Source organism: Myiozetetes cayanensis, unplaced genomic scaffold (genome assembly GCF_022539395.1).
Source record: "Myiozetetes cayanensis isolate MyiCay16 unplaced genomic scaffold, myiCay2020 scf5-8, whole genome shotgun sequence".
NCBI classification, from domain to species: Eukaryota; Metazoa; Chordata; class Aves; order Passeriformes; family Tyrannidae; genus Myiozetetes; species Myiozetetes cayanensis.
Window position 1 is genome coordinate 62268897 of NW_026087742.1, and position 26044 is coordinate 62294940.

General features: G+C 42.2%; 2 protein-coding genes across 8 annotated transcripts in view; one reads left to right on the forward strand and one right to left on the reverse strand.

Moving 5' to 3' along the window:
* LOC126649304 (fibrinogen-like protein 1) overlaps window positions 1-9910 on the reverse strand; it is a 23191-nt gene extending 13281 nt beyond the window's left edge. The window contains exon 1 of the mRNA XM_050333338.1: window positions 9825-9910. The gene's annotated coding sequence lies outside the window, so the exon portion shown is untranslated. The remainder of the gene's footprint in view (window positions 1-9824) is intronic.
* LOC126649303 (phosphatidylinositol 3,4,5-trisphosphate 3-phosphatase TPTE2-like) lies at window positions 3690-24145 on the forward strand. Of its 7 annotated transcripts, none has more exons than XM_050333333.1 (19): window positions 3690-3890; window positions 5874-5947; window positions 8000-8077; window positions 9096-9143; window positions 9857-10018; window positions 10422-10541; window positions 13315-13414; window positions 14263-14326; window positions 14850-14914; window positions 15462-15522; window positions 16437-16518; window positions 16604-16692; window positions 18119-18180; window positions 19106-19186; window positions 20207-20312; window positions 20958-21055; window positions 21433-21528; window positions 22007-22077; window positions 23537-24138. In XM_050333333.1, the coding sequence occupies exons 2-19, from the start codon at window positions 5898-5900 to the stop codon at window positions 23637-23639; spliced, it is 1536 nt and encodes a 511-aa protein (XP_050189290.1). In that variant the 5' UTR covers window positions 3690-3890; window positions 5874-5897; the 3' UTR covers window positions 23640-24138. The 7 variants fall into 7 exon arrangements, 6 of the variants coding, with proteins under 6 accessions (XP_050189290.1, XP_050189293.1, XP_050189288.1 ...); XM_050333336.1 differs by having other exon boundaries at window positions 3704-3890; window positions 5879-5947; window positions 23537-24145; XM_050333331.1 differs by lacking the exon at window positions 3690-3890 and adding an exon at window positions 5153-5299 and having other exon boundaries at window positions 5879-5947; window positions 23537-24144.
* Window positions 24146-26044: the final 1899 nt, after the last annotated feature.

Below are 26044 nucleotides of genomic sequence, written 5' to 3' on the forward strand. Positions count from 1 at the left end.
GTATGGTGTTGATAACACACTGGTGTTTGGGGTTTTTGCTGAGTTGTGTTTATCCAAAGTCAAGGACTTTTCTTTTTTTTCTTGTCTCATGCTCTGCCAGTGAGGAGGTACACAAAAGAAACTGTGAGGGAGCATAGCTGGGACAGGTGATCCAAACTGACCAAAGGGATATTCCACACCATAGAATGTCATGCTTAGTATATAAGCTGGGGGAAATTACCTGGAATGGTGGCCAAGCTAGTCTTGGGAAGGTGGCTCTGATATTGGCCAGTAGGTGGTGAGCAATTGCACTGTGCATCACTTGGGTTTTTTTCTCTGTTTATGATCATTATTTACCATTATTATTTTATTTTACTTTATATTCAATTACTAAACTGTTCTTATTTCAACATATAAGTTTTACTTGTATTCTCTTGCCCATTCCACTGGGGTGGGGTGGGGGGAGAGAAGGAGGGTTGAGTGAGCAGCTGTGTGGTGCTTCATCTCCAGCTTGGATAAAAAGCCCACATTAAGGGCTGTGTAAAAAGTACAAGCAATATTTCGAAACCAAAATCTTTCCTGTTTGTGGACCCAAGGATCTTGCTATTCCTTTTGTCACAGAGTTACATGCCTCAGTCACCTGTTACTAGCTAATCCCTACTGTTTGCTCCAGGATTTTTCAGTGTTGCCTATCTTCATCATAGTCACTGATGCTCCAAGTCTGACCTGCATGGTGTTACTCCCTGCAATCAGGATGGTTGTGATTTGCAACACATGAGAAGATAGTCCAGAAATGCTTGCCAGCTTCTCAACACATACACACATATGCCATGCAGGTGGCAGGTGCCTTGCAGTGAATTAGTGGGACTAGTGGAATTAGTGAACTAGTAGACTAAGGATTTTTTACAAAGATGTTGCATGGTCCTTCAGGTACTGAAAGCTGAAAAACATTATCCTGAGGTCTTTTGTTCTGAGATTGACAGTGGATGTAAATTACAATGTACTAAGTGCTAGGCAGCCGTTCTTAATCTATCTGACCACTGTTCCAACCTTTGTGTCAGCTGCAAACTTCATCACTCAGGATTATATCCAGGACATGGTTTAAAACAAAACAACACATTAAACAGTGTAAGACAACACCCAGTCCCTGCACAGCCTCTCAGGAAAAGAATTGCGTAAGGATGGTTCCTTTTTCAGTTATTTTAAGACTAGTGCGCCTGGTTTACACTAATGTGAACAAGATCGAGTTTATATTCTTCTACTTTTTTTAATCAAAGTGATTTTTCTAGCCAGTTGGTTGCTTACAGAAGCAACAAAATACTTTTATTTTAGCAGTAAAACTTGCTATCTTTTTTTAGAAATATGTTTGACACAATTGCTTTCTTTAATCCCATGTTGATTTGCAGTAATAACAACAACAACAACAATTATTATTATCATTACTACTACTACTAAGCTTCTTTAATATTTCATTAATCAAAACCCTCTGTCTACTCTGTTCTCATTTCTCCTGGGAGCAAAGTCAAGCTGACAATCTATCACCATCAGGTTATCTGATATACCTGCTTTTAATATTGGCAGAGAATTGATTTTTTACCCATCTATCTTCATACTTCTGCTATCCCAAGACTTAATGAAATTATAATTATTTTTCTTGCCTATCTCTCTTAAAAGCATCAGATACAGAAGGGCCATACCTACGAATTTTAAAATCCGTCAAGTTAAGAGATTCTGTTTACCACTCTCTCTGTTATTTTTGGAATGTAAAGTATGTCATCAGCCCTCTGAGAAATGCATACTTAATCCTGCTCTTTACCCACTATGTAACTGGATTATTTACTGAACATTTCAATCTTTTCTGCATTTTTTTGAAAATTCTGCTATTTTACACTGATGAATAATCATCAGAGGATCAGAAATGGATTCTGAGGGGTTATGAAATATCAGTATCATGAGTTAACCAGAAAAAATATAAAGAAAATTATTAAAAGTCTTGAATTTAAAAACCAGAATAGCCTCAATGCTTCCTTTCTACTTCTAGCTTTATGAACCTTAGATCTTGTTCCTATGCTTTTCTCCACCAGCTGAGAGCTAGAAGTATAAGTTTATTAATAAAAAGGTGCTCTTTTTATTTTAGTCATCTGACTCCAGAAGTTAGGGTTTTAAGAAAAGAGATCAACCACCAGGAAACTCATGATGACACATGAGAGCTGGTAAATTTTCTACAGCATCACCAGTGCTGTAAGATTAGTGACATTGAAAGGAGCAGTTAGTGACAATCAGTATCACTGGCAATGTGGCATCTACCTATTTGGTTAAAAATGGGAAAAACTGGTTTTCCTTTTAAAGTGCATCTGCAACCTTTAGCAAGCTGGCTCTGGCATTCAGTCTGGTTGCCAAACTGGAAGCCTCCCAGCCTCCAGCCCCTCCTTTGACTGGTTGTTACAAGTTGTTCTGTGAGAAGCCCACTTCAATACCCAAACTGCCTTCACACACTGGTGCTTCCAGAGCCCAGGACAGAGAAAACTGTACTTTTGTTACACCCTATATAAGTGGAATAGACCACAGATATAAGCTCCTGCTGAGAGTAGGATCCCCACATGGTCCACAGGATCAAGCCTACACATGTAAACTATTTTTCAGAACTAAGAACAAATTAATTTAAAGCTTCTTCTCATCATCCAGCTTAGTTTCCATCCTTGTTTAGCTGTCTCTCAAATACATAATTATCTGAATATACAAAACATACTTAGCACCAGCCATGTGAAGTTTAACAAAGACAAGTGTCAGATTCTACACCTGGCTTGGGGCATCCCTGGATGTACATACAGGCTGGGCAATGAGATGCTGGAAAGCAGCACTACAGAATGGGACCTGGGGGTCCTGGTCTATGGCAAGTTGAATATGAGTCAACAGTGCCCTGGCAGTCAGGAGGGCCAACCATGTCCTGGGGGGAATTAGGCACAGCACCATCAGCCAGTCGAGGGAGGAGATTGTCCCACTTAACTCTGCACTGGGGCAGCCTCACCTTGAACATTGTTGTGCAGTTTTGGGCACCACAATATAAGAAACATAAAAAGATATTAGAGAGTGTCCGTAGGAGGGAGAAGAATATGGTGAAGGGCCTGGAGGGGAAGCTGTATGAGGAGTGGCTGAGGGCACTTGGTCTGTGGAGGAGACTGTAGTGACCTCACTGCAGTCTAGAACTTCCTCATGAGGGGAAGAGGAGGGGCAGGCACTGGTCTCTTCTCTATGGTGACCAGTGACAGGACCTGAGGGAATGGCCTGAAACTGTGTCAGGGGAGGTTTAGGCTGGATATTAGGAAAAGGTTCTTCACCCAGAGGATGGCTGGGCACTTGAACAGGCTCCCCAGGGCAGTGGTCACAGCACCAAACCTGACAGCATTCAAGAAGTGTTTGGACAAGGCTCTCAGGCACATGGTGTGATTCTTGGGGTGTCCTGTGCACGGCCAGGAGTGGAACTTAAATGATCCTTATGGCTTGCTTGCAACTCAGGATATTCTATGATTCTATGTTTCTATTATTTGCTGCCACTGTCTGTAATAGCTATTTACCCATACATTTATATCTATACAGATTTAAAAGGGAAATTTTCTATTTAGTCTGCTGCTCAGAAATGCTTCCTATTCTCGTCAATCATCTTAAAGATATTATTTCTTTTGGGCAGGGAGCATCCGGAAAGTCTCCTGCCTCGGTTAACCGCATCTCTGCCGACCAAGCCCCAGAAGCCCTGGGAGCGGGCTCCAAAAGCTCGCTTTGAGCTCCCTCTGCTGCCGACCGTCCTGCAGAAAGCCTCTCCAGCGCAGCCCTGACCTCAGTAGCAGGAGCAGCACTATTGTACCGTGGGATGATCATGGACTGATTGTCACTTGGCTTTTGGAAGTGATGAGGTAGGCGTGACGCCCCTGCATAACACAGGGTAACACACCACATTCTGGAGGCTCTGATTCTGCAAAAACATAAGTGCATGATGCTGTGTGAAAACCCCACGTGTGATGCATCTGCGCTGCCCCAGGCTGTGGGGGCCTGGATGGCCCACAGCCCCTGCCTGACCTGCACCAGCCCTATGCTGAGCACAGCTCCCCAATGCTGCCATGACATGGGAAAGGCATTAAGAGGCATCAAACCACAGAAGCAAAGTTTACAAAACCCAAGTGGCCAGGGCTCGGACGATGGAGCCAGGGCTCCCTGCTGGAGTGGGCTGGCTGGAGTTTGGTGAGCCAGGGCCCCAGGGGCAGCATGGCCCCCACACAGAATCAATTAGGTTGGAATAGACCTCTGAGATCATCGAGTTCAACTTATGACCTAACAACTATACCATGGCACTAAGTGCCATGTTCAGTCTTTCCTTAAACACTTCCAGGGATGGTGACTCCACCACCCCCTGGGCAGTTCATTCCACTCTTTAATCACCCTTTCTCTGAAGAAATTCCTCCTAATGTCCAATGTGAACCTCTCCTGGCACAGCTTAAGACTATGTCTTCCTGTCCTGTCACTAATTACCTGGGAGAATAGACCCCCCAGCTGGCTACAACCTCCTTTCAGATAGTTGTAAGAGAGCAATAAGGTCCCCCCTCAGCCTCCTTTTCTCCAGGCTAAACAACCCCAGCTCCCTCAGCTGCTTCTCATAGGACTTGCACTCAGACATTTCACCAGCCCTGTTTCCCTTCTCTTGACATGCTCCAGCACCTACAACGTCCTTCCAGATTTGAGGGGCCCAGAAATGGACGCAGTACTCGAGGTGTGGCCTCACCAGCACTGAGTACAGTGGGACAATCACTGCCCTGGTCCTGCTGGCCACATCACCACTATTGCTGATACAGGCCAGAATGTCACAGGCCTCTTGGACACATGGGCACACTGCTGGCTCATATTCAGCCACCGCTGACCAGCACACACCAGGTCCTTTTCTGCTGGGCTGCTGGGCTGCTTTCCAGCCACTCTTCCCCCAGCCTGTAGTGTTCCTCCTGAACCTCATGCAACTTGGGCCTCGGCCCATCGATCCGCCCTGTCCAGATCCCTCTGCAGAGCCTTCCTGCCCTCCACCAGACCAGCTGCTCCCACCCAAGTTGGTGTGGGAGCCCGCGAACGCCCCCCGGGTGTATGCGAGGGCCCCGCTGCCCAGCGGCGGGCGCTGCGCGGGCGGGCCCGTTGCCATGGCAGCAGGTGTGCCCGCCCGGCCCGGCCCGGCCCGGCCCAGCCCAGGTGCAGCCGAGCGGCGCCGCCGGGACATTCACCCACCCGCGACCGGGGAGTCCGCGGCGTGTTCGTGCTCCGCGGCTCGGCCTCGGCTCGGCGGGTGAGCGGGGTGGCGGCCCGGCCGGGAGGCGGGAGGGTCGGGGGACAGCCCTCAGGAAGCTCAACGCAACTTTCCGCTGAGTCCGCGGGGCGCCGGGGGCGGGTGTCCCGGCTCGACTTTGAGCCCGGCGGCAGCGCTGAGGTGAGGCGGGGGCGGTGGGGGGACAGAGCTCCGGAGGGGTCCCTGTGAGCAGGGAGGGAGCTCCCGGACCCGCTCTCCGGGTTCAGCCTGCGCTTGCTGGAGCAGCCTGGGCCTGCAGCTGTCCCAGAGGTGCTTGCTGGGGCTTTTCTGTGTTTCAGAGCTTGCAGCAGGGGGAAATGTTTAATCGTGAGGTAAAGATGCTGTTATCACTGTGGCGTATTTGGTATGGTCAGAAAACCTCCATCAGTGCTGAGCGCACTGACTCTTACTAGTATTATATTTAAAAGACTGAGCTTTGTCAACTGTAGGGAGGAAATAGTTGGAAATTAGGCTGAAGCCTCACTTCTGGTTATGCAAGTGTGAGGCTCCTATAGGATGTTGGTGTTCACTGCTTCTTGTAGTCGCCTCTCTAACTAGATGTGCTTCTTTTAAGACCAGCGGGGCAACAACAGGCAAGATGACAGCTGTGAGGTATGAACAAGGGACACAGCCAACAGAAGCATCCGGGTGAGTGGAACGAGCTGTGCCAGTGTGGGGGTTTGGGATTAAATATGCCAATATTCAATATGTGTGGCCCCATGTCTCTAGTTTCTTAGTGCTTCAAATATAACAAAGGGAATAATGATACAGTGTTTGAAGTTCATATACCATAGGGCCTTTTTATCTCTCACATGCCCCAGCCCCAGACCCCTGCTTGCCAATGCTGTTATGTGAGAGGAAGGATATCTTTGAGAGAAATACACTGTGATTGATTTCTTGTAAGTAGTTAATAAATGACTAATGAGTGCAGAATATCCACCGTTGGTATAATAAGCTCATGTCAGTAAAGTCTGCTCTTTTTTAGCATCCAGACTGTCAAGAGACTAACCAGAGATTGTCAAGGTTTCTTGTACAGCAAGATACTCTGTTCTCTTTAAAAGCCTCGAGTCTGAACTGCCTTTACCTGTAAGCAGTCAGAAAAGCTTATACTCTGTAGAGAGAGTATATGTGTGAAGGAAATAATTTCTACTATGTCCTCCTTTTCTTCTCTCCCACGCCAGTAGTGAAAGGCTAACTGCAGTAGCTTGTGGCAGAGAGCTTGTTCTGGCTTGGACAAGTAGATATAGAATGATCAGCAAAACAACCTCCCTCTGAGGAAAGCATTATCTAGAACTGAATTCTTGTGTGAGAGCACAATGAAAACACTGTACTCAGACTTGGCTTCTGTTTTGTTGTTGTGTGAAAGATTGTCTTCCTAACTCAAAACACTTCTGTTTCTCATTCCTATTGTGGCTTATTTTATTCACAGTAGAGGATAAGAAGGTGGCATTTAGTGCATTTCATGTGTCCACAAGTATAAGCAAGTGACCTTCAGCAAAATTGCTGTAGCAACACCAGTAACATGTTTTAATAAGTGAAGCATTTCTGCTGTTCAGTAAGTGTAGATGCCCAAGTGAATATTCCATAAGAATAGCTGGGAAGCAAACTTGAACAGCTACACATTACTAGAGTTTTGCTTTGGCTTAGGAGGAAAATGAACACACTGGCATCTGGAGATACTGGAGCTAAAAAACAGGGCATAAATACTGAAATTGTTGTGGTAGGATCATTGCTCTATTGAGCCTAATATTGAGTGCAGGTGGTAAAACATCAGTGCTGGCTGCTGAAACTGTAGGAGAGGCATCATTAAACTTCCTGCTTAAAAGGTGGTTAGCCCAGACTGCAGAGGCAGTGGAGGATGAAGAATACTTGAGTCCATACTAATGCTTCAGACATGCTAGGCTGCTTCAGAACAGTGTGGAAACATCAGTATTGAATATGTGTGTGTGTAGCTGTTCCTGCCCAAGAAGCAATGATGCCAGAGGCAGAGCCACTGTGGCTGTCCTATTATGCACCACAGTATTTCTGTAGTAAAGGCTGAAATAAAAACTTCTGGATTTGGATGTTAGGCTTTTTCTCTGAAGTTGTCATGTAGCCTTCAAAAAATAAAACTTTGATCTAAAGAGACCCATTTAAGGAAGTTACGGTAAGCAGCCACTACCCCAAAAATATGCTGGTTCAGCACTAGCTCAGCTGCTACTCTCGTCTTCCAGTTTCCGGTCTGGTATCCTGCTCTGTACAAAAACATTTCTGTGCTATGGCTTTTCCTGGTGAAAACATTCATTCTCTGAACAAGAAGTTTACTGTAATAGCATTAGTGTCACTTGGGCTCACTGAAGCCATTTTTCATATGTACATTTCCGGCACTTCTAGAGCCTGGACTGTTAAGTCCTTAGTGGACTCTTGAATGCCCTGTTTTAAAGCCCTTTATCCTACTGCTGAACACATCTATCTCTTTGGGGGGGGGGAACTTTTGAGAGATGGATTGCTAATGGGAAATAGGTCACTACAAGCCCAAGGGATTCTACTGTGTCAACATGGGGAAAGCCTTTCTTCCCCCGGTACTAGGACTATTCTCTAACAGGGGCTGCTGCTCACTGCCCGGGTGACAGTTAATTCTTTTCTCTGGAACAACAAATAGTAGCAATATATTGAGCTGACATCTGTATCACTGTGTGACTCGTATTATTCCTTTTCCAGCTCTCCGACAACAGAAGAACCCACAGTAAAGATTGATGATGGTCGTGATGAAGATAACGAACCCAACAGCTGTTCCAAGTAAGCTAATGATATACTAAATTACTTGCTTACCCCCAAAAGTGGAATCTGCAGAGCCAAAATAAGAAGGCAAATGGCTTGCTGAAGTAAAGATAAGCCCAGTAAAATGCTTGATATTGATATTTGTTCTAGCACATAGTTAAGACAAGTAATTTGAGGAAGCTTTTTTATGCCTGTGGAGATGAAAGCCCAACACAAGAATCTTGGGATTACTTAGTAGACTGGCAATCTGTTTTTTGAACTCTCAGAAATGGATTTCCAGGTTCTACACCAAGAACTTCTATCTTAGTTATCAGTGTAACCTAAAGAGCCTTCCCGACAATGAGTAACATAAAGGCTGTCTCTAAACCAGAGAGCTTAAAGCAAACCAAAGAGGTAACAAAATCTACTGTAACTGAAAATGGGAGCTGTGATTGAAGATAACTCTCACAACTGGAAGAATTTGGCTTCAGAAACTTTCTTAAGAGGCAGTTGGGTTTTCAACCTGAAAGTCAGACTGATATTTCCTTTAAAGGTAGAAGTGGGATTTGTCTTCCTCTATTCCAAGAGCACAGGAGCTATTAACAAGTGCAGCTTTCTTCAGGCTTAGGGACAAAAATGGTGTGATGCAATGATCTAATATATCAAACAAGATCCCTGAAGAGATGTCTAGCCTCCAATCTTCCTCTTGACCAATAGTTATTATATAAGCCCACTTTTTATAGCTTATTAAGCCAGAGTTCTCGTGTCACTGGAATTATGACACTGAATAATGTTACAGATAAGTACTTACTGCTGTGCTTCTAGGGTCTGTAAACTGATTAATACTCTTTTTAACAAGTGGTCAAAGCGTTGTTGTCAAGTACTCTCTTAACCTATATACTTCACGAATGCAGCAGAATAATCTTCTCTTAAAGAAACCACTACTATACAGAATACTGAAACCAAAAGAATGTGAACAAAAGGGTATAACTGCTCTTGTGGCTAATATCTGTAGCAAAATGTCACTTGTTCTGATGTCAGTTCTCTTGTCTTGCAGTGCAATTAGGAGAAGAATTTCCCCGTTTGTGATGTCATTTGGATTCAGGTAAAAGCTCATGCTTATAACGATACGTGGGCAAGGTAAAAACAGTCCTTGATTCTGGTGTAAGAACTTGGAGAGTTACAACAGTAACTCCAGCCTGCTTTTCTGAAAAGTACTGAATGCCCTGTCACCCCCAGAAAGGGTGACATGAGACAAGTACTGGGATTGAAAAATAAGTCTTAAACAGATATGATTGCATTCTCCAAGGAGAGCTGAAAGTCAGACCTGTAAATGCCATTGACCAGGATAAAACGCCTGTAACAGCTTATTCTAGGCTGGCAGCCTTTGAGCAAACAGTTGGTCAGCTGTGTGCAGTCTGTGTGCTGGAACAAGGTAAGCTGTTAAAGACATTTTATTTTAAGGGACTGAATTAAGTCATGAGTGGGAAGGAAATTGAGTAAGATGAAAGTACTGACATTTGTGTGCCTTAGAGCATTCAGGTTTGCACTGTTTCTAGGTAGCTGCAGGATTATAGGTAATAAGTACAGCTGTGTCTGAGATAAATGTAGGGTTCCACGTGGATGATACTTTCTGTGCAGATCACTTAAAAATGCAATTGGAATCCTTCAACTGCTAATTAAGCAGACCTCAATCTACATAAGAGGACAAACTCTTGCTGGAACAGCTTAAGAAAAACCTGGGATTGTGCTATTCAGTTGATAAATGTCAGCAATTCATTCCTACCTCTCAAGTTGACTTGTATTTTTTCTTTGCAGAGTATTTGGAGTAGTACTTATCATCGTGGACATTACAGTCGTGATTGTGGATCTGGCTATCAGTGAGAAAAAGAAGGGTGTTAGAGAGGTTCTTGAAGGTGTTTCCCTGGCAATAGCTCTCTTCTTTCTCATCGATGTTCTTCTGAGGGTGTTTGTTGAAGGGTAAGACATGGCTAAAAATTAAGTCAGGATGGCAAATCCTCAGGCTAGGAAGGAAGCAAAAGTTCAAGCTAGAGCTATGAACATGGATGCCCTGTAGGCAAATTTTCTGGTCAAAGATGATAGCCACATCTTTTCTTGGCTGTCTGTGTTGGTTGTTACCCTTCTATAGAATAATCTGTGAGTGCTTTTGGTATAAGCAAGTGATTGGAAACTACATTAGCTTTGCCATACCTTATGTATGTAAATCAGGTGTAAGATTGCTTTTAATGAGACTTCAGTGCTTAGTGCTAAGAACTAGTTCAGGAGAGCTTCTCTCCAGCACTTGCTCTGTATAGATCTGATTCTCTTCCTGAAGATATATTTCAGTCTTTGGGCACTTGTCTAAAACTCTCCTTGATTTCAGCTTCAGGAACTATTTCCGGTCCAAACTGAATATTTTGGATGCATTCATAGTGGTGGGCACTCTGTTAATTAATATGACGTACTCCTTCTCAGACCTTGCTGCAGCAGATCAGATACCAAGGTAAGAATGGTATGGCAGCTGGTAAGTGTGAGCTCTTGATAGTCTTCTAACAATTTTCTTGGGCACCTCTAAGCTAGACATGTGCATACTAGATCACAAATATGACTGATAGTGTTTCATGGTACTAATGAAGGATAGACACATGTAACTTTGGTCCACATTTATATTGTAGACTGTCCCTGTCTGGTAGGCAGATGTGATACAAACATATCAGTTGGGGTAACTAAAAGTGAGTAGTGAGGCCATAAAATGCTCTGACTTGAGTAATTTTTGGGAAAGGTATTCAGCAGCCCTGATAGAGAGGGTCTGAAGGCCAGAAAGAAAAGTTGGATTATAATAGAAATGAAACAGACAACTGAGGGAGGGTTTCCATCTAATGGGTCTTGAAATAGAAATAGTTGCCCCAAACCGTCTAGTTTCCTTCACTTTGCTTTCCAAAAATCCTTATGGTAATATATGTTGGATTTTTCAACCATACTCTAGGGAGAGAAAATATGCTGTTTATATGCGTAAGCTAATTCAAGTCCTATTTCCTTCTGATTTCTATAGCTTGAATCAGATAATCTGTGAGAGGAATCTGTTCCTGATGGAGACAGAACTACAGCTTTAAGATCAGTTTATCTGCACTAAGTTTGATTTAGTAAAACTTGCTTGCATCAGCCAGGGAAAGAAGCTGAGCTCTTAAAAAAAAAAAAAAAAAAAAAAAAAAGACAAAATCAAACGCCCCCAAATTCAGCTGACTAATTGGCATAAGGGGGGAACATTATTCCAGAAGAAACCAACTCAAAGTTTAGTTATTGAAGAATCCAGTGTTGGACAAACATCTGTAAGTACTAGTTGTCTCTTCAAATGCTGGCTAACCTCAGGTTTCAAAAGTAAACTGTCAAAGAATAGCTTTTGCAGCCTCAGTCATAAAGGTTCTTTCCTTCTAGGTTGTCTTAAACATTCATCTGAGTTTTTAATGATTAATTCCCATTTCTATGACCACATTTTTCTAAAGCAGCTTTCATCTTATGGCAGCATCCAGTTAAAGGTAGGAGAAAGAACACTGTGACAGGGTAATGTGCACTGCTATCTTCACTAGGCTGTGGTAGTAGTAGGCCTGATCCTGCACTGATCGATCCAGTTATAGATTGGTGTGTGCAAGTTCTAAATGGGAATTTAGAATAGGCTTTTGACTGCATAAAGAGGAGTTCACACTGGTACTCTCAGAAGACACTCAGCTGAGGCCTACCATCTCACCTGTTCAATTCTTGAGGCCCTCTGTAAGGTTTCTCATATTAAAGGTTCTTAAATCCTGTTCTGACCAAAATATTACTACCTTACACTAAATGATACCTCAAACTTGACCAAATGCCAAATTTTGAGATGAGGTCTTCCCACTTAACACTCCAGTAGTGTCTACATAATCCAGCTAATTCCCAGTAGCCTATGTGGGGTTTATAACTTTTCTTTCCTTGTAACCCTTCCTCAAGAAGCAAACAGCAGTCTTAGAGCATCTGATACATTTTAGAATAATTAGAATTTGAGCAGCTTTTATATGGGAGAGAACTAATAAGCAACAAATGACACTTCAGTGGCAGTCCATAGAGGTAACATGCCCTGACAGAGGAGTATGGTTTCTATTTCTAATCTAGTCTAGCTGGGTGTGCATTGGGATGAGTTAACTCTCTCCTTTAAGTCTAACCTTTAAAAGGACATTGAGGAATGAGAGCTGGGTATCAGTCTGGGAGCTAATGCTTAAATGGCTGACTTCCTAAAGGGCAGAATGCAAACTGCTTTTATCTTGAACAGTTGCTTCTTAGAGTTGTGGTTTGGGCTGGCGAGAGGGGCTGTGGAGTTTTCACCTTAGTGTTAGTTCATGTAATTTGCTGCTAGCTCCAAGGGAATTGTGTTTTCAACAGAGGAGGGTGATGCTGAGTTAGGAAGACACTCAGGGAAAACTGAAACTTTCCTCCAGGTGTTCAGGACAACCTGGTCTTGCTGACTTTAAGCTCCACATCAGTGTAGAGCAGATTGTCTTCAACTGGAGGTTTGTCTCCCTTACTATTGGTATTCACCAGGATTTTTATACAAGTATATCAAAACCTAAAATATGTGTGTGTGTGCTTCTTAAAGGTATTTGCTCACATACCTCCTTAAGGAATGAAATTAATGTTAGTTTGCCCTAATCCCTAGGGATATGGGAAAACAACTGCCGCTGTTCAGTTGTTTTGGCAGAACCACTCACCTAAGCATCTTGCCTGCTTCAAAGTTCAACAGCAGTTCAAAGTTCCCCAAACCAAGTGTTCAAGTTGCTGAATGATTAAACACAGGATATATACTGATCTGTTCTCAGATTTCTTAATCAAGTAATGATGTACATAGCTTCTCTTTTCAGTAATTTTTCAGGTGGCTACATATACTTAAATGTGGAGTCAAGAATAAGCTTCAAGGAGCAAGAATTTTGTTATGATAAATAATGTTAATGGAATTAGTTGCTTGCTGGCCAGAGGTGACTGCAGAAGTCTGTTTTAGCAAGTAGGTGATTTCCTAGTTCTGTTAGCTGTTCAGAACATGTACTCCCTGAAGCCCTTAACAATAGAACCATGGTATTCTTCAAGCATAGTACTTTCTCCAAACCAGCATGAGGAATCCTAATTCAATATATGAAACACAGCTTTAAACTGCCTCTGAAACAGCTTTTAAATAGTTTTAATCTTTGTTTAGCTTTAATAGCTTTAATCTAAGTTTAGTTCTCTTCATTTTCTTTCATGGTGAATCTGGCACCTAGAATGGTTACTTTCCTCCGAGTTCTGAGAATTATCATCTTGATAAGAATATTTCGCCTGGCTTCACAAAAGAAGCAACTTGAAGTGGTGACCAGGAGAATGGTAAGTTTGCCTCTTAATATATCTAGGCTATCACTACTGTTTACAACTCTAGCTCTTTCTCTAGGCAGCCATCAATGGTAAATAGCAGGACTGACCACAGCTTATTGCTCTGCTATTGATAGTATTGCCCAAGCAGCACGTCTGTTCAGTTTCCCTGACAGGGTACCAGAGCTTTGTCTCCAACTTCAGCAGAACTAGTCATTCTTAACTTTGCTCAAGTAAGCAGAAAATTGACCTGGAAGGCTGGCATATCGAAGTGATTGCAACACCACCATGTGTCTCAACTGACAATTTCTAACCTGTGTGTTATATAGACTGTTTCCCCTCATGTGGAGGAAGGTAGGAGTTTTAATGCTTCTGATGCTTTATTTTGGGTGAAAACAAAACAACCTTACTGTTGAAGTCCTATCCACTGTAAATATCTCCTATTTTCATCAGGGGCATTACAATGATACTTTAAGCTTTAAGGATATCCTATTGCTCAGCAATAAGCAGTTTTAGTTATGCTGCCCTTAACTTTATTCTTTCTTCCTTCAGCCTCCAAACACTCAAATAACCATGACAGATTCATGCTGCAGCCTGTGAAGAATTTGCAGTGTTCTTTTTACTAGAGTAAACTTTGATACTTCAGGGTAAAAATTCTGTACAGAGCTTCTACCTAAAAACTATGTTACTCTCAGCTAATGATGTGCACTTTGCTATAGCAAAATGAGGCTCTGCTGCTCAGGCTTAACTTCTGAGTCTAGCTGATGGCTGATTTTTCCTAGTAACAGGCAGTACTCGGTGATCTTTGGCATTCCTGTGGAAGACTAACTCCTTTTTTTTTTTTTTTTTTTTTTTTGTGTCAGGTCTCTGAAAACAAAAGGCGTTATATGAAAGATGGCTTTGATCTGGATCTCACTTATATTACTGGTTTGTATAAACAAATGTCACTTTGCAGCATGTTAATCCTGCTAAGACTTGTTCTTCACTTTATAGCAGTTTGATGTGACATACAGACAATGTTTTAGACTAAGAAAACTTAAGTATGAAGTCAAACCAGGCCTACTCCTTTTCTGTGGGATTTTGAAATATGGATTCCTGACTCTAGCACTCTTCTTAAGAATTAGCCTTCCGGGAGAGAGTTGTACATGTTGTATGTAATGATAGAAAATTTCCTGAGGCCTAGGGAATCGGAGCTGAGAAACTACTGACTTGGAGTATTTTTGCTTCTGATTCTGTGGAGACTGACATTTATGGTGTCTGATGCTTTGGGAAGCACTACTTGTCTTGCTCTAGCTATGCTAAATGTAGAGGAAAACCTCTCAGAAATGGGTAGGTTGTTCTTATAATTAGGGTAGGAATGAGACATTTTATAAGGATGTTCCTCAGTCACATAGTTCTTACGTGTAGGGGGGCTTTCTGCCATTACTGCTGATTGCTGTCTTCTCCACAGATCGAATCATTGCAATGTCATTTCCATCTTCTGGGAAGCAGTCTTTCTACAGGAACCCCATAAAGGTAAAAATCTCATTTACCAAGTTCACTGTTTCTGAAGCCTATTTCTTTTATAGGTTCCCACTAATTTACATGTGGACTAGATCGTGTCAGTCCTAGTTCTGCTGGCATGGCTGGTTGGAATGTCTGACTGATGGTCTCCACTGTGCTGTTTTTGTTGTAGTGTCTCAGCTAAGCCTAGTGGGATGTATCTCAGTGTGGACACATTGGCGTTCTGATGCTCCTATTCCTTGGAATGCTTTGGAGAATCAAGGCAGTTCTGTCCCAGGCTAGTAATAGTGATAAGATCTATTCAGCTAAAAGTTGTTTAAGAGGTCTGCATAATGTTCTTTTCAGATATATGCTGCCTGATACTGTAGAAACTTATATAGGGCAAGGAAGATAGTTGCAGTAGTACTTTTATTCCAGACAAGAACCTGAGTTGGAAAGGCTTGCTGTCGAAGGGCTGTTCATGAATGCAGTTGCTGATCCCATGTGGGGGGTTGAGGTGGCAGTAAAAATAAGGAGGAGAGCGCTAACTAATCTGAACTCTTATCTTGTTACTGCTTAGGAAGTTGCAAGATTTTTGGACACCAAACATCCGGACCACTATAAAGTCTACAATCTCTGCAGTAAGTATGTTTAACTGCTGATTACCAATATATTGAAATACTGGTAAACAGAAATGCTTCTCTTCAAGGTATTCTGCTGACAATAGCAGATCTCAAAAAATGTATATCCAATCAAAAGTGTATATCTATCTCTGATTACATTCTGTCTTGAATGTGGCTCTGACTGTACCAGAGCTTGCAAAACTAAGCTAGTATTGTACTGAAGTTTGCAAGGGAGGTACTGGATGTCTTGCAGTTTAGACTTCCTTGTTCATGCTGAAAAATTGCTTCAGTGTTCCAAAGTTCTTATTAAAAACAAAAGTTGAAAACCAAACCTGGGCTAAAAGTTGAGGTAATGTTGGAGAATTCTTCTAATGAAGGCTTAGAAGAATGAGGTGGAGAATAGTTGAAAGCTCTTCTGTTTAGAACTGGCTAAAAAAATTTCTTCACAAACAACTATTTTGCGGTTCCTGCTTCATAGCAGTGTGTCAGAGCTGGAAGCAAGGTATGTTCTAGAAGCATTGATACTTGAAGTCATTAAAAAGTAAAACTGTCCTTTGACCAGCAGAGGGATAGATAGTGGAGGTCAGATAGGGGATGTAGTGTTAGTGGCTCTTTACCACTTTGTCTGCAGGTTGTTGCTATGGTTGGCTCTGACACTACATCAGAACACTAATTTTCAGACCCCAAGTAATCTCTGTGGAAAGGAATGACCCTCTGGGTCTGGAGGTAAAATTTAAGTGAGAAGTGTGAAACTAGAAGCTAAACAATCATGGCTTTAGCCAAATTACCTCACATTTTTTTTTGTTTTGATTTGTCTATTTACACAACTGTACTTTAGTGTATACTCAGACCAGCAGTTGTGTGTCAGAAGCCACTTTCTTTGTTGCAATCTTCTTTCCCTTCCTGGCATAACTTCAGATCTTTTCCTGTAGGTGAAAAAGGCTATGACCCCAAGTACTTTCACTACAGGGTGGAAAGGATCTTTATTGATGACCATAATGTCCCAGCACTACAGTGAGTCTTGTTGTCAAGAAATACATACATTGCAATAGTTCTGTGTCAGCGTTTATGTTGATCCACTAATTTTCCTCTTATTTAGGGACATGCTGAAATTCACTAGCAGTGTCCGTGAATGGATGAGTCAAGATGAAAAGAACATCGTAGCAATTCATTGTAAAGGAGGCAAAGGTATAATTTCTCATGTGTAGTCTGTGTATGCTACAAATTGCACTTCATTGTTATTATGGCTTCTTTGATGGAAGTATGGCTTAAACCATACTGTGCGATGAGGTTACAGTGTAACTTGACAAATTCTGCCGATGCTGACTAGCAACAGTGTAATACTGTGTTTAGTATTACAGAACCTGTAGGATGCACTCGATCCCCTTGTCCAGATCATTGGTAAAGACATTAAACAGAACTGGCCCCAGTACTGAGGCCTGCAGACACCAGTGGTGACCAGCCACCACTGGATGTAACTCCATTCCCCACCACTCCCTGGACCTGATCATCCAGGCAGTTTTTCACCCAGTGAAGAGTGCATTTGTCTGAGCCATGAGCAGCCAGTTTCTCCAGGAGAATGCTGTGGGAAATTGTGTCAAAAGCTTTACTAACATTCAAGTAGGTAACATCTACAGCCCCTCTTTCATCCATTAAGCGGGTCACCTTCTCATAGAAGGAGATCATGCTGGTCAAGCAGGACCTGCCCTTCATAACTCATGTTAGCTGGGCCTGATCTCCTGGTTGTCCTGTATGTGTTGTGTGATGGCACTCAAGATGATCTCCTCCATAACTTTACCCCCCGAGAATGTTCTGGGTGCTGCTGGATCTTAAATCAAGATACACACAGTATTAGGTGATATAGTACAATGAAGTCTTATAGAAACAAAATAGTCAAAATTACCTTATATGAGCTAACCTGCAGGTGCTATCTGCAACCACTAGTAGTGTGGGAGCTGTTGAAATGCATAAATAACTGCAAGTAAGCCAAACTTCCCTGCAAACATATGCCAAGCACCTGCTGTTACTATCTGTTAAGCAAATACTTGGTTTAAGACAGGTGGTTCCTTAACATTAAAAAAAGTTGCCCCGAAGTGAAGCTTTGTTTTAAAAGGTTTTGCAAAACTGAATGTTGAAGCTACAGCTTGAAGAACAATTGTTGGGAGGGTGACTTGACCTCTGAGATTTTGAATTAAAAACTGAAACTATACAGGATTTTCAAGCTAGCAGACTTGATGGCTTCTTAGTAGGGTTGTGGGAAAATAATTGGGGCAGAGAAACAACTCTGGGGCTTGTAGCATTGGGAAGTGCCAGTTTATAGCCTTTTTTAGTAGAGTGCTATCCTCTATCCCCTGCTGAATGGAGAATATAGATACTGACCAGTGTCCTAAGTGTCTGTAGTAATAGCACAAAGAAATGTGGGGACTGCTTGCAAGGAATAAGTTAACAAACTGTAGTATTTTGTCTTTAACTCATTACTCTCTGAAAAACAGCTACTTGACTGTCACAACTCTTGAAACAGATGAGATCACAGAAGATGACTTTACCTTCACAAAAGTCATCCCAAATACCTTTGAACTGCTGTAATTTAACTTGTCTCATACTTCTAACACAGGCAGGACTGGAACAATGGTCTGTACCTGGCTCATAGACAGTGACCAGTTTGAAAGCGCAAAGGTAAAAGCTGCTTATTTTTGTTTGCTACACAAAATACCCTTTAGAATCTACTGAACTGGTGAAATGCAATAATAATCTGTGGAAAATTCTATACTAGAAAAGGATTCAGTGAAAAAATGTGCCTTTAATAAAAGTTCTTGCAAATCTTGCTACTGTGTAAATTCTGATGCAGTCTATTCTTGATCAGCAAGAACTGGGAACATAGCATTTAATAGGATAACAACTTGAAGCACTCTTCTTGGAGGCATAATAGACTTAGGACCTTGAGCAACAATGTAAACTGTAGGTGACTTCTGAACAAACTCTACTAAAGATAGTGTCACTGTTTTTAAGTGGTCTTAAGAAATTTTTTTCCCCAATCTCCCTTCAAGTAGCATGAGGCATCAAGACTTGACTTGTCTTGACAGCCAGCAGAAAGCCCTTCTTGGGGAAAGGGAGAAAGATCAGCAAGTCGCAGCCAGGACAGATGCTTATGCTGCTTTATTATACTAGATCTGATATATCAGTCTGGAGACTTGGGATGCAGAAGGCCCAGGTCACTCAAGGTAGTCTGGGCAGACTATATTAATTTAATCCCTTGTTTTCCTCAGAGTCTGGTTTGTGAAGATCCAAACTAATGTTTGGCTTTGTCTGCCAGAGACCACTTGAGAAATATAGATGGTTCTAAAGAAATTGCTTAGAAGTCATATTGCTCTCCTTCATTCTTACATTAAGTCTGTCACCCATGAATGTGACTTCCTAATTAGTACTTTCTTATTCTAGTTAAAACTCTCCTTTAGAAGGTACCAAAACAACTATTGCATATTTTCACTTGCATTACCATACTGCACTGGAGTAGTATAGTTCTAGTTTAAAATCTCGTTTTCAGGAAGGGGAATAGTGGTGGGATGGATATCTTTACCCTTGAAATTTTTTTCCTGTGTAGGAAAGTTTGGATTACTTTGGGGAGAGAAGAACCGATAGAAGCACAAGTACTAAGTTTCAAGGAGTTGAAACTCCATCCCAGGTAAGTTTGAGCAGGTTCAGTAACAGTAGCCAAACCAATGCTAACCTTGTGAGTGCTTGTGCTGCCCCACATCCACTGCCTTGTTTCAGAGTTGTAGGTTTCTACTACTTCCTGAATTTTCTGTACTCTTTCTTTACTCTTTCCATAAGAGTTGGAAGGCTAACAACTGATAGGGTTGCACTGCATTTTTCCCTCTCCCCTTGTGCCTTTCTCTTCATAATAACATCAAATCTGAAGTATAGTATCTAAGATAACAGAATTCTTGAGATTAGAAAAGCTTTCAGTCCAACCCCGCTGTTCAAGCAGGGTGAGCTGGAGAAGGTTGCCTATGGATATGTCCGGTCAGGTCTAGAATATCTGCACAGATGGAGACTCCACAACATGTCTGGGCACCCTCACAGGAGCATGACACTGTAAGACAACTGGGCTGTTTATCAAGGATGCACAGAAGCCTGCAGCCTAGCCTGGGATGAGGCCATGGCACAGATGTGGCTGGGTGGAGGAATGCATTCTCTACAGACTGCATTCACTGGGAAACACTACCCAGGTTTTTTGCCTCAGACCATAGTTTGGGGCTTTGCTCATATTAATTCACTGTACTGTGTGATGCAGGGGTGTAAAGTGAATCTGGTGACAGAAGTACTTTTGTTGATGGTATAAAATAGAATTACAACTGTCCTTCAGAATGTACTTCAGTAGAATTAAATTATCTTGTATGTTTAAACATTCAGCCTCTTAAAACTACAATATAAAAGCTCCTCACTTCTTACTGAACTAAAGAGGACAGAATTCCTCAAAACATGAAATTTAAAGGCTGATTAAAAATGTAGATGTTAAATTTATCTAGAGGATTGTTTGAACTGGGGAGGGGAAGAATAACAAATGTCTTTCTTCTTATTTTTGGGCTCTGGAGAGCTAAAAACTTGGAGTGGAAGATCTATTTAAATCCTACTTCTGCCTAGAATTAATCTGTACTGGGTACAGAAACTGCATAATGTGTCTGGGTTTTTTGCATTACAGAGTAGGTATGTTGGGTATTATGAGATCCTGAAAAACAAGTATAACTTGAAACTCCCACCAGAGAGACAACTCAAAATAAAAAACCTCAAAATCCACACTATACATGGTAAGAACTCTTGAATTTGGGCATTCCTCTATCTGGTAATTGTTTCCTATTACAGGCAGCTAATATCTGCTGTCTCTCATGCTAAATCCATGATAAGAATGTAGATTTACTTGGATTTGAGAATTTAAATGACACAGAATACAACGAAGACTATTTTGAAGTCACTTGCTCAGTGTTTTGCTTTGTGGGTGTCTGGTCAATTGATGGCTCATGTACAATCTGCTCTGTTTTGGAAAGAGAATCGCTTTTCAAATTAGACTAACTCCACATGTGGCACTGGATCCACTAATGTTTCTCAGCTTCATATACGTGCCTGTTTCTGTACATGTGTACAGGTAGTCTTAATCAAAGGCTGGAAGTTCGTCCCTCATTGTCCTAGAGGACTTCAAACTGCAGTTCTTGTTTAGTCAGTGAAACTAGACTCTACATTAGCCTGTTACACTAGTGGGATTCATTGCTACTTCAGTATACAATTTTCAGCCACTGAATCCTGAGTTACCTTTAGCATTTGAGTTCTCTAGAGTCTTTCACAAGGCACTCTGGAAAGAAGGCACTTTTGAATGGGTTTGCACTTGGTTTTCATGACCACTTTTATACTTTCAGCTAATATGTGTGCTTTGATATAATGCCATACTTTCTTCCTAGGAGTTGGGAAGGGCAATGGAACTGATATGAAGGTGCAGATAATAACAAGGAAGAAAGTTGTACTAGAATGTGTATGTGCCAGTCAACAAAACTGCAGGGTGAGTACTGTGAAATCACATCAGTTGAGTCACAGAAGCTGGAAGCTGACTTACAGGTCAAAAATGTCTTTGTGCAGAACTTGAATACTGGACATAAAACTATCTAACCAGATGGATGAGGTCATTTCTGAGAGGATGAAAAAGCTAAGCTTTGCTAAATCCTAGGAAAAGCAGTATTAAGATACTGAAGATTTCCCTAGGAGTCACTTAAACACAAATAGCTCACTCTGTCTTGAGTAGCTTAAACTGTTGGCTATTATTCTAGCACTGCTGTTGTATTTGTATACCACAAATGAGTAGCTAGGTATTGTCATGAATTGGTTCCTTGTCTCTCTGCAGTAACTTCTCATAAAACAAACTTTATTCTTGTTACCCAGCTCTTCTTTGATTCTGAAAGTGACTCTGTAGTCATTGGCTTGGAAGACTGCCCTGTTATAAGTGGTGATGTGAAAGTCAGATTTGAATCAGATTCTGTAAGTATAACACTGTGAAGACCTGCACTTGGGTATGGGGAGAGGCTGCAGTGCACACTGCAGCTGAGTCCTAGCTGGCTGTGTGGTGCAGGGCAGAGTCTGTTTTTCCCCAGTGACTCCTGCTGTGTAGGGTGGTCTCACTGTGCAGTGAGGGATGCAGCAAGTGGTGCTACTTCAACCTAGGCAAGCAGGGGAGTCATCTGGCTGTTCATACAGCAGTGTAATCAAGATGTATTAGTTGAGTACCTGCTGCTTCTAACATGAGGCTCTTACCTTGTTGTATTGAGTGACCTAGTACTGAAACAACTGCAGTGAAAATAGTGATCTGTGTGTGATATTGGGATCTTCAAGTGTACTGACTCTGGCACTGTGGCTTTGTAAACCAAACTACCTAGGACAGGTGGGTACTTTTGCTCTGCAAAAAGACTCTTGTTGTCTAATACAGTTCTTAAACAAGTCCTTAATCCTTTGTGTTTAGGATCTCCCAAAAGGCTATGATGACTGCCCATTCTTCTTCTGGTTCAACACTTCCTTTATTGAAAATAACAGGTAAGTGATCATTGTAACTGTCTTCAGATCTTAACTTCTGATGTCTGAACTGAGCTGAAAGTTCATAACCATAGTAAACAAGTAAAGCTGAGATAGGCTTGATGAGCCAGCTGTCTTGACTTCCAAGTTGGTACTGGTCTTTGACCCTCAACTGTAACTTGTGAGAAGACAGCTTCTTGCACTGTGCTAAGTATTTTAAATATATGTGAGCTTTTTATCTTAAGTCACTGGACTATTTCCTCAGTGCTCTAAGCATTGTTAATGAATTTTAGGTCAAAAATCTAATGCTAATTATTCAGATCTGCCATGCTTTATAGTATGGCTGTCTGGAAGCCTGGAACTTACACAGTAGCTTAGCAGGCAAACATTAAGACCACACTTAGAAGTACTGATGCTTGGGATCCCAAAGAAAGGCTCTCTTATGACTTCTCATGTTTTTGATAAAGTTAGAAATTACTGTGGCTTTGCTTGCTGAGACTAGAACTCCTGGGGAAGCTCCAGCCAGTAAAAGTTGGACTTGTCTGTCTTGCTTGGGGAGTGATGTAGAAATGCAGAGACAGGAGATCCTTATCTTCTGTCTAACCTGCTCTGACAGATTGAGGCAGAGAACAGTGAACTTGACATAAGAAATAAAATTACTGTGTTCTCCATGACTGGAATAGAAAGGAAACAATTTTTACTGAGCTGATCCTGTCAGAGTATAAGGAGAGGTAGCCTCTAGTCTGTTTGTGACTGTAGACTTAATATGCTGAACCAGCAATGCATCTTGCTATCTAGGTGCAGACACCTTGTTGGACCAAGCCAGTGCCAGGAGAAATGTATGCCTACTGTCTGACAGCCCTAAAACATTGCCATTTTGAGAGTTTTGCTGAAGTCCTTTGTTTCCTTCAGGACTAGGGGGGATGCCCCACCAGGCCTTCATTTCTCCCTTCTTTCCCAGGGAATTCTGGTAGACCTGAAGTGGACTAGGTCTGATCAGAAGTGAAACAGCCTTTAAGTCAGTGTTTCTATCTCTATATCTCTAATTCAGCTATAGCTGATGTGCAAGTGCTTTTAAATGATAACTGGACATGAATTTGGTAAACATTTAAATTGGAGAGTATGCCCAGTGGAGTACTGAATTAAATCCTTACCTTTAGGAAGGTCAATTAAATTAGTGACTCTCGCATCCCATCAGGAGGCCTTGAGCTGAATGCAACATTAATTTTACTCTAGCAGTCTTGCATTGTGGGGCTCTGGGAGGGGGATGTGGAACCAACCCACAAACCCATCAGGTTGACTTCGTTTCTCAGACTAACTCAGATGCAAGGTGTTGAGCAGGCATGGCTGATGTCTGTTTCAGTTCAAGATCTGGGGCTATATTTAATATTCCAGGGCTGAGCTTGAAACTTTTGCAGATGGCTGAAAGGAAAAGCATTGTCTTAGGCTGTAAGATGTACTACCAAATTTTGTCTTTCAGACTTTACCTTCCCAGGAATGAGCTGGATAACCCTCACAAGTCTAAAACTTGGAAAGTTTATAGGGAGACATTTGCTGTGGAGGTGAACTTTATTGAATCATAAGGGAAATCTGAAAGAAGGGAAACATGTAAAATGTGTCTTTTTCCTGGAGAATGTCTTGCTGTTTCCATGTAAAGTGAAGCAGTCTAATTTTCATGTACTTAATGTATTTCTGTGTAGATACAACTTCTCAAATAAAGTTACTTGAAGTTCTGTTGTGCAGGGCAATAATACTCTGAAGAGTTACTTAGTGTCAGCTGACTGCCACATCATCCTTAGGATCTTAGGTATCTCTGCATACAGGTAATTCCTGTTTTAGTAATCTAAGCAAATTGCTGGTTTTTAAGCAAGAGCATTAGCCCAAGGGTGGGTGAAGATCAGCCATCTGCATGAGACTGAAAAAATCTGACACACAGCCCTCAGCACCAGGGTTTTCTGCAGATCAGTAGAATACTATTTCTCCCTCAAAATTCCCTTAGTATTCCTGTATCAGATTACTGCTGCTTGAGTAGAAGCCTTGGTATTAGTATTAAACTGCTCTTCATCCGGAACCATTAATGTAGGTGTTTGAGCAACATGTGTCCTGGGAGCTGCCTGCGGGTGTTGGAGACTGCACAGCTGCTTTTCTACTGCTGTTCTTTCCCACAAAGGGCTGGGGTGGCCACGTGCCCTAAGACTTAAGTCTGCATCTCGTCAGCTCATGAGCATGCCAGCTGCCTGGGATAACTTAGTGAGGCTTGCCTTAATAGCTGCATGTGGTGGGTTTGATCTGTGCACCTGACCATTTGAGATAATAATGCAAATGCTCACTGACCCCTCTTGAGCTGTACTAAGACCTGTAATTCAGAAACTTCCAGGAGACTTATTCTGCTTCCAGCTGTTATCAGGAGTGCACCTCTTCTATGGAGACTGTATCTTCCCCAATGTGAAATGTGTTCAGGTGTTAACTTCTTGGTTCTGTTGCTTTATATTGTTAGCAACCAAGAGTGGAAGGGGAGTGATGTAGTGTTCCAGTTAATAGGGTAAGCAGAGGTCACATACCTTCCCTGTGCTCACTTGGGAGTAAAGGTGTACTGTGAAGTACCTGTGTGGACTGAACTCTTGCTATTGTGTAATTATCTAGTACTTAGGAGCTGGGCTCTTGGAAGCTGCTTCTATCAGCACTGTACTTCAAGTGTGGAGGCTGAAGCCTATCTTGAATGCCCAACAGATCCCATCACTTGTTTGCAGTTCTAGGTGCAGGATAGACTGAGCCTGGGTCACTTAAGTACATGTAGTCCAAGCTCCTGTGCAAAGGAGCCAGGCTGGCTTTTCAGGTGCACAGACCCAGATAGAGCTGGATCACCCAATGTAGCTCAGCTCTGTGAATCTCCACGAATAGCATTTTTCACACAGTACTTAAATCTTGTAACTACTGTTCCTTCCTGGTTGGAATTTCCCTGATTCCAAGTTGTACCTGTTGCGTCTTGTCTTGCCTCATAAGCCTCTGCAAAGAGCCTGGTTCTATCCCCTCCCATGAATGAGGTAACTGTAGACTCTTCAGCTTCCTATTATGGGTGAACAAACTCTGTTTTCTCCACCATCTATTCTTACTGCACTCTGCTTAACTTGCTGTAGTCTGTCACAGCCTTTCTTGTACTGGGGAACAAGAAATTAGATGACAACCCTCCCATCTTGGACTTGAGAAAAAGAAGAAATACCCAGTTATGCAGTTGTGATATCCCAGCTTCAGCACTAGAGGGCAACAAGGCAAGCAGGCACGTAAGGTCTTAGTGTCCCCATGAATATGCTTGGGACTGGAAAAGGATGCCCTTTTATTGCAGCTAGACGTGGCTGATGACCAAGTTCATTTTGGCTTAGCTCAGGCAATTGGATACCACTGTCCTAGTATGCCCTTTCTACCAGCTTATGCCCTTTCGAATAGTTGGCAGGGCAATTAAGGTAACCCCTCTTCCTGCTTAGGGAATAAGCCAGTTTTCTCAGGTGCCAGCAGCAAAGGCTGTAACAGCAAGTCAGATTTTTCTAGCTGAAGCACATGCAGTTAAGTAAAAACAATTGTGTAAGCAGGAATGAGGAATGGCTGTTTAAGGGATATACTGCATTTCTCTTGGGCCATCCAAGTATCACTGCTCAGGAGATGGTAACAGTAGGTCCAGCATTCCCTGTTCCACTGACCTTCACTGGTAGTGGACACTCATCCCTTACATAAGTGAATTTGTGACCTATGCTGACTCCTGGCATTCTTCTGAAGGAAACCTTATAGCCTATGTCATAGTAATGTAGAAACTTGGAAGTTGAGGTGAACCTTAATGCTAGAACTGACTTTGGTACTAATGAAGCAATAGGCCAAGCACTGAACCACGGGCTTAATTTTCTGTAGTAGAAGACAAAAGATTAGCAGTTGTTTCACAGCACCTTGCTCTAGCTGCCACTTTCCCTTCAGTTTTAAGTGCTTTATATGTTTATTG

Coding starts and splice junctions, on each gene's coding strand:
- LOC126649303 (XM_050333331.1), top strand. CDS start 5,157: ATGGCAGCAGGTGTGCCCGCCCGGCCCGGCCCGGCCCGGCCCAGCCCA. Junction 10,019..10,421: donor CTGAGGGTGTTTGTTGAAGG/GTAAGACATGGC, acceptor CCTTGATTTCAG/CTTCAGGAACTATTTCCGGT. Junction 14,327..14,849: donor GGATCTCACTTATATTACTG/GTTTGTATAAAC, acceptor TCTTCTCCACAG/ATCGAATCATTGCAATGTCA.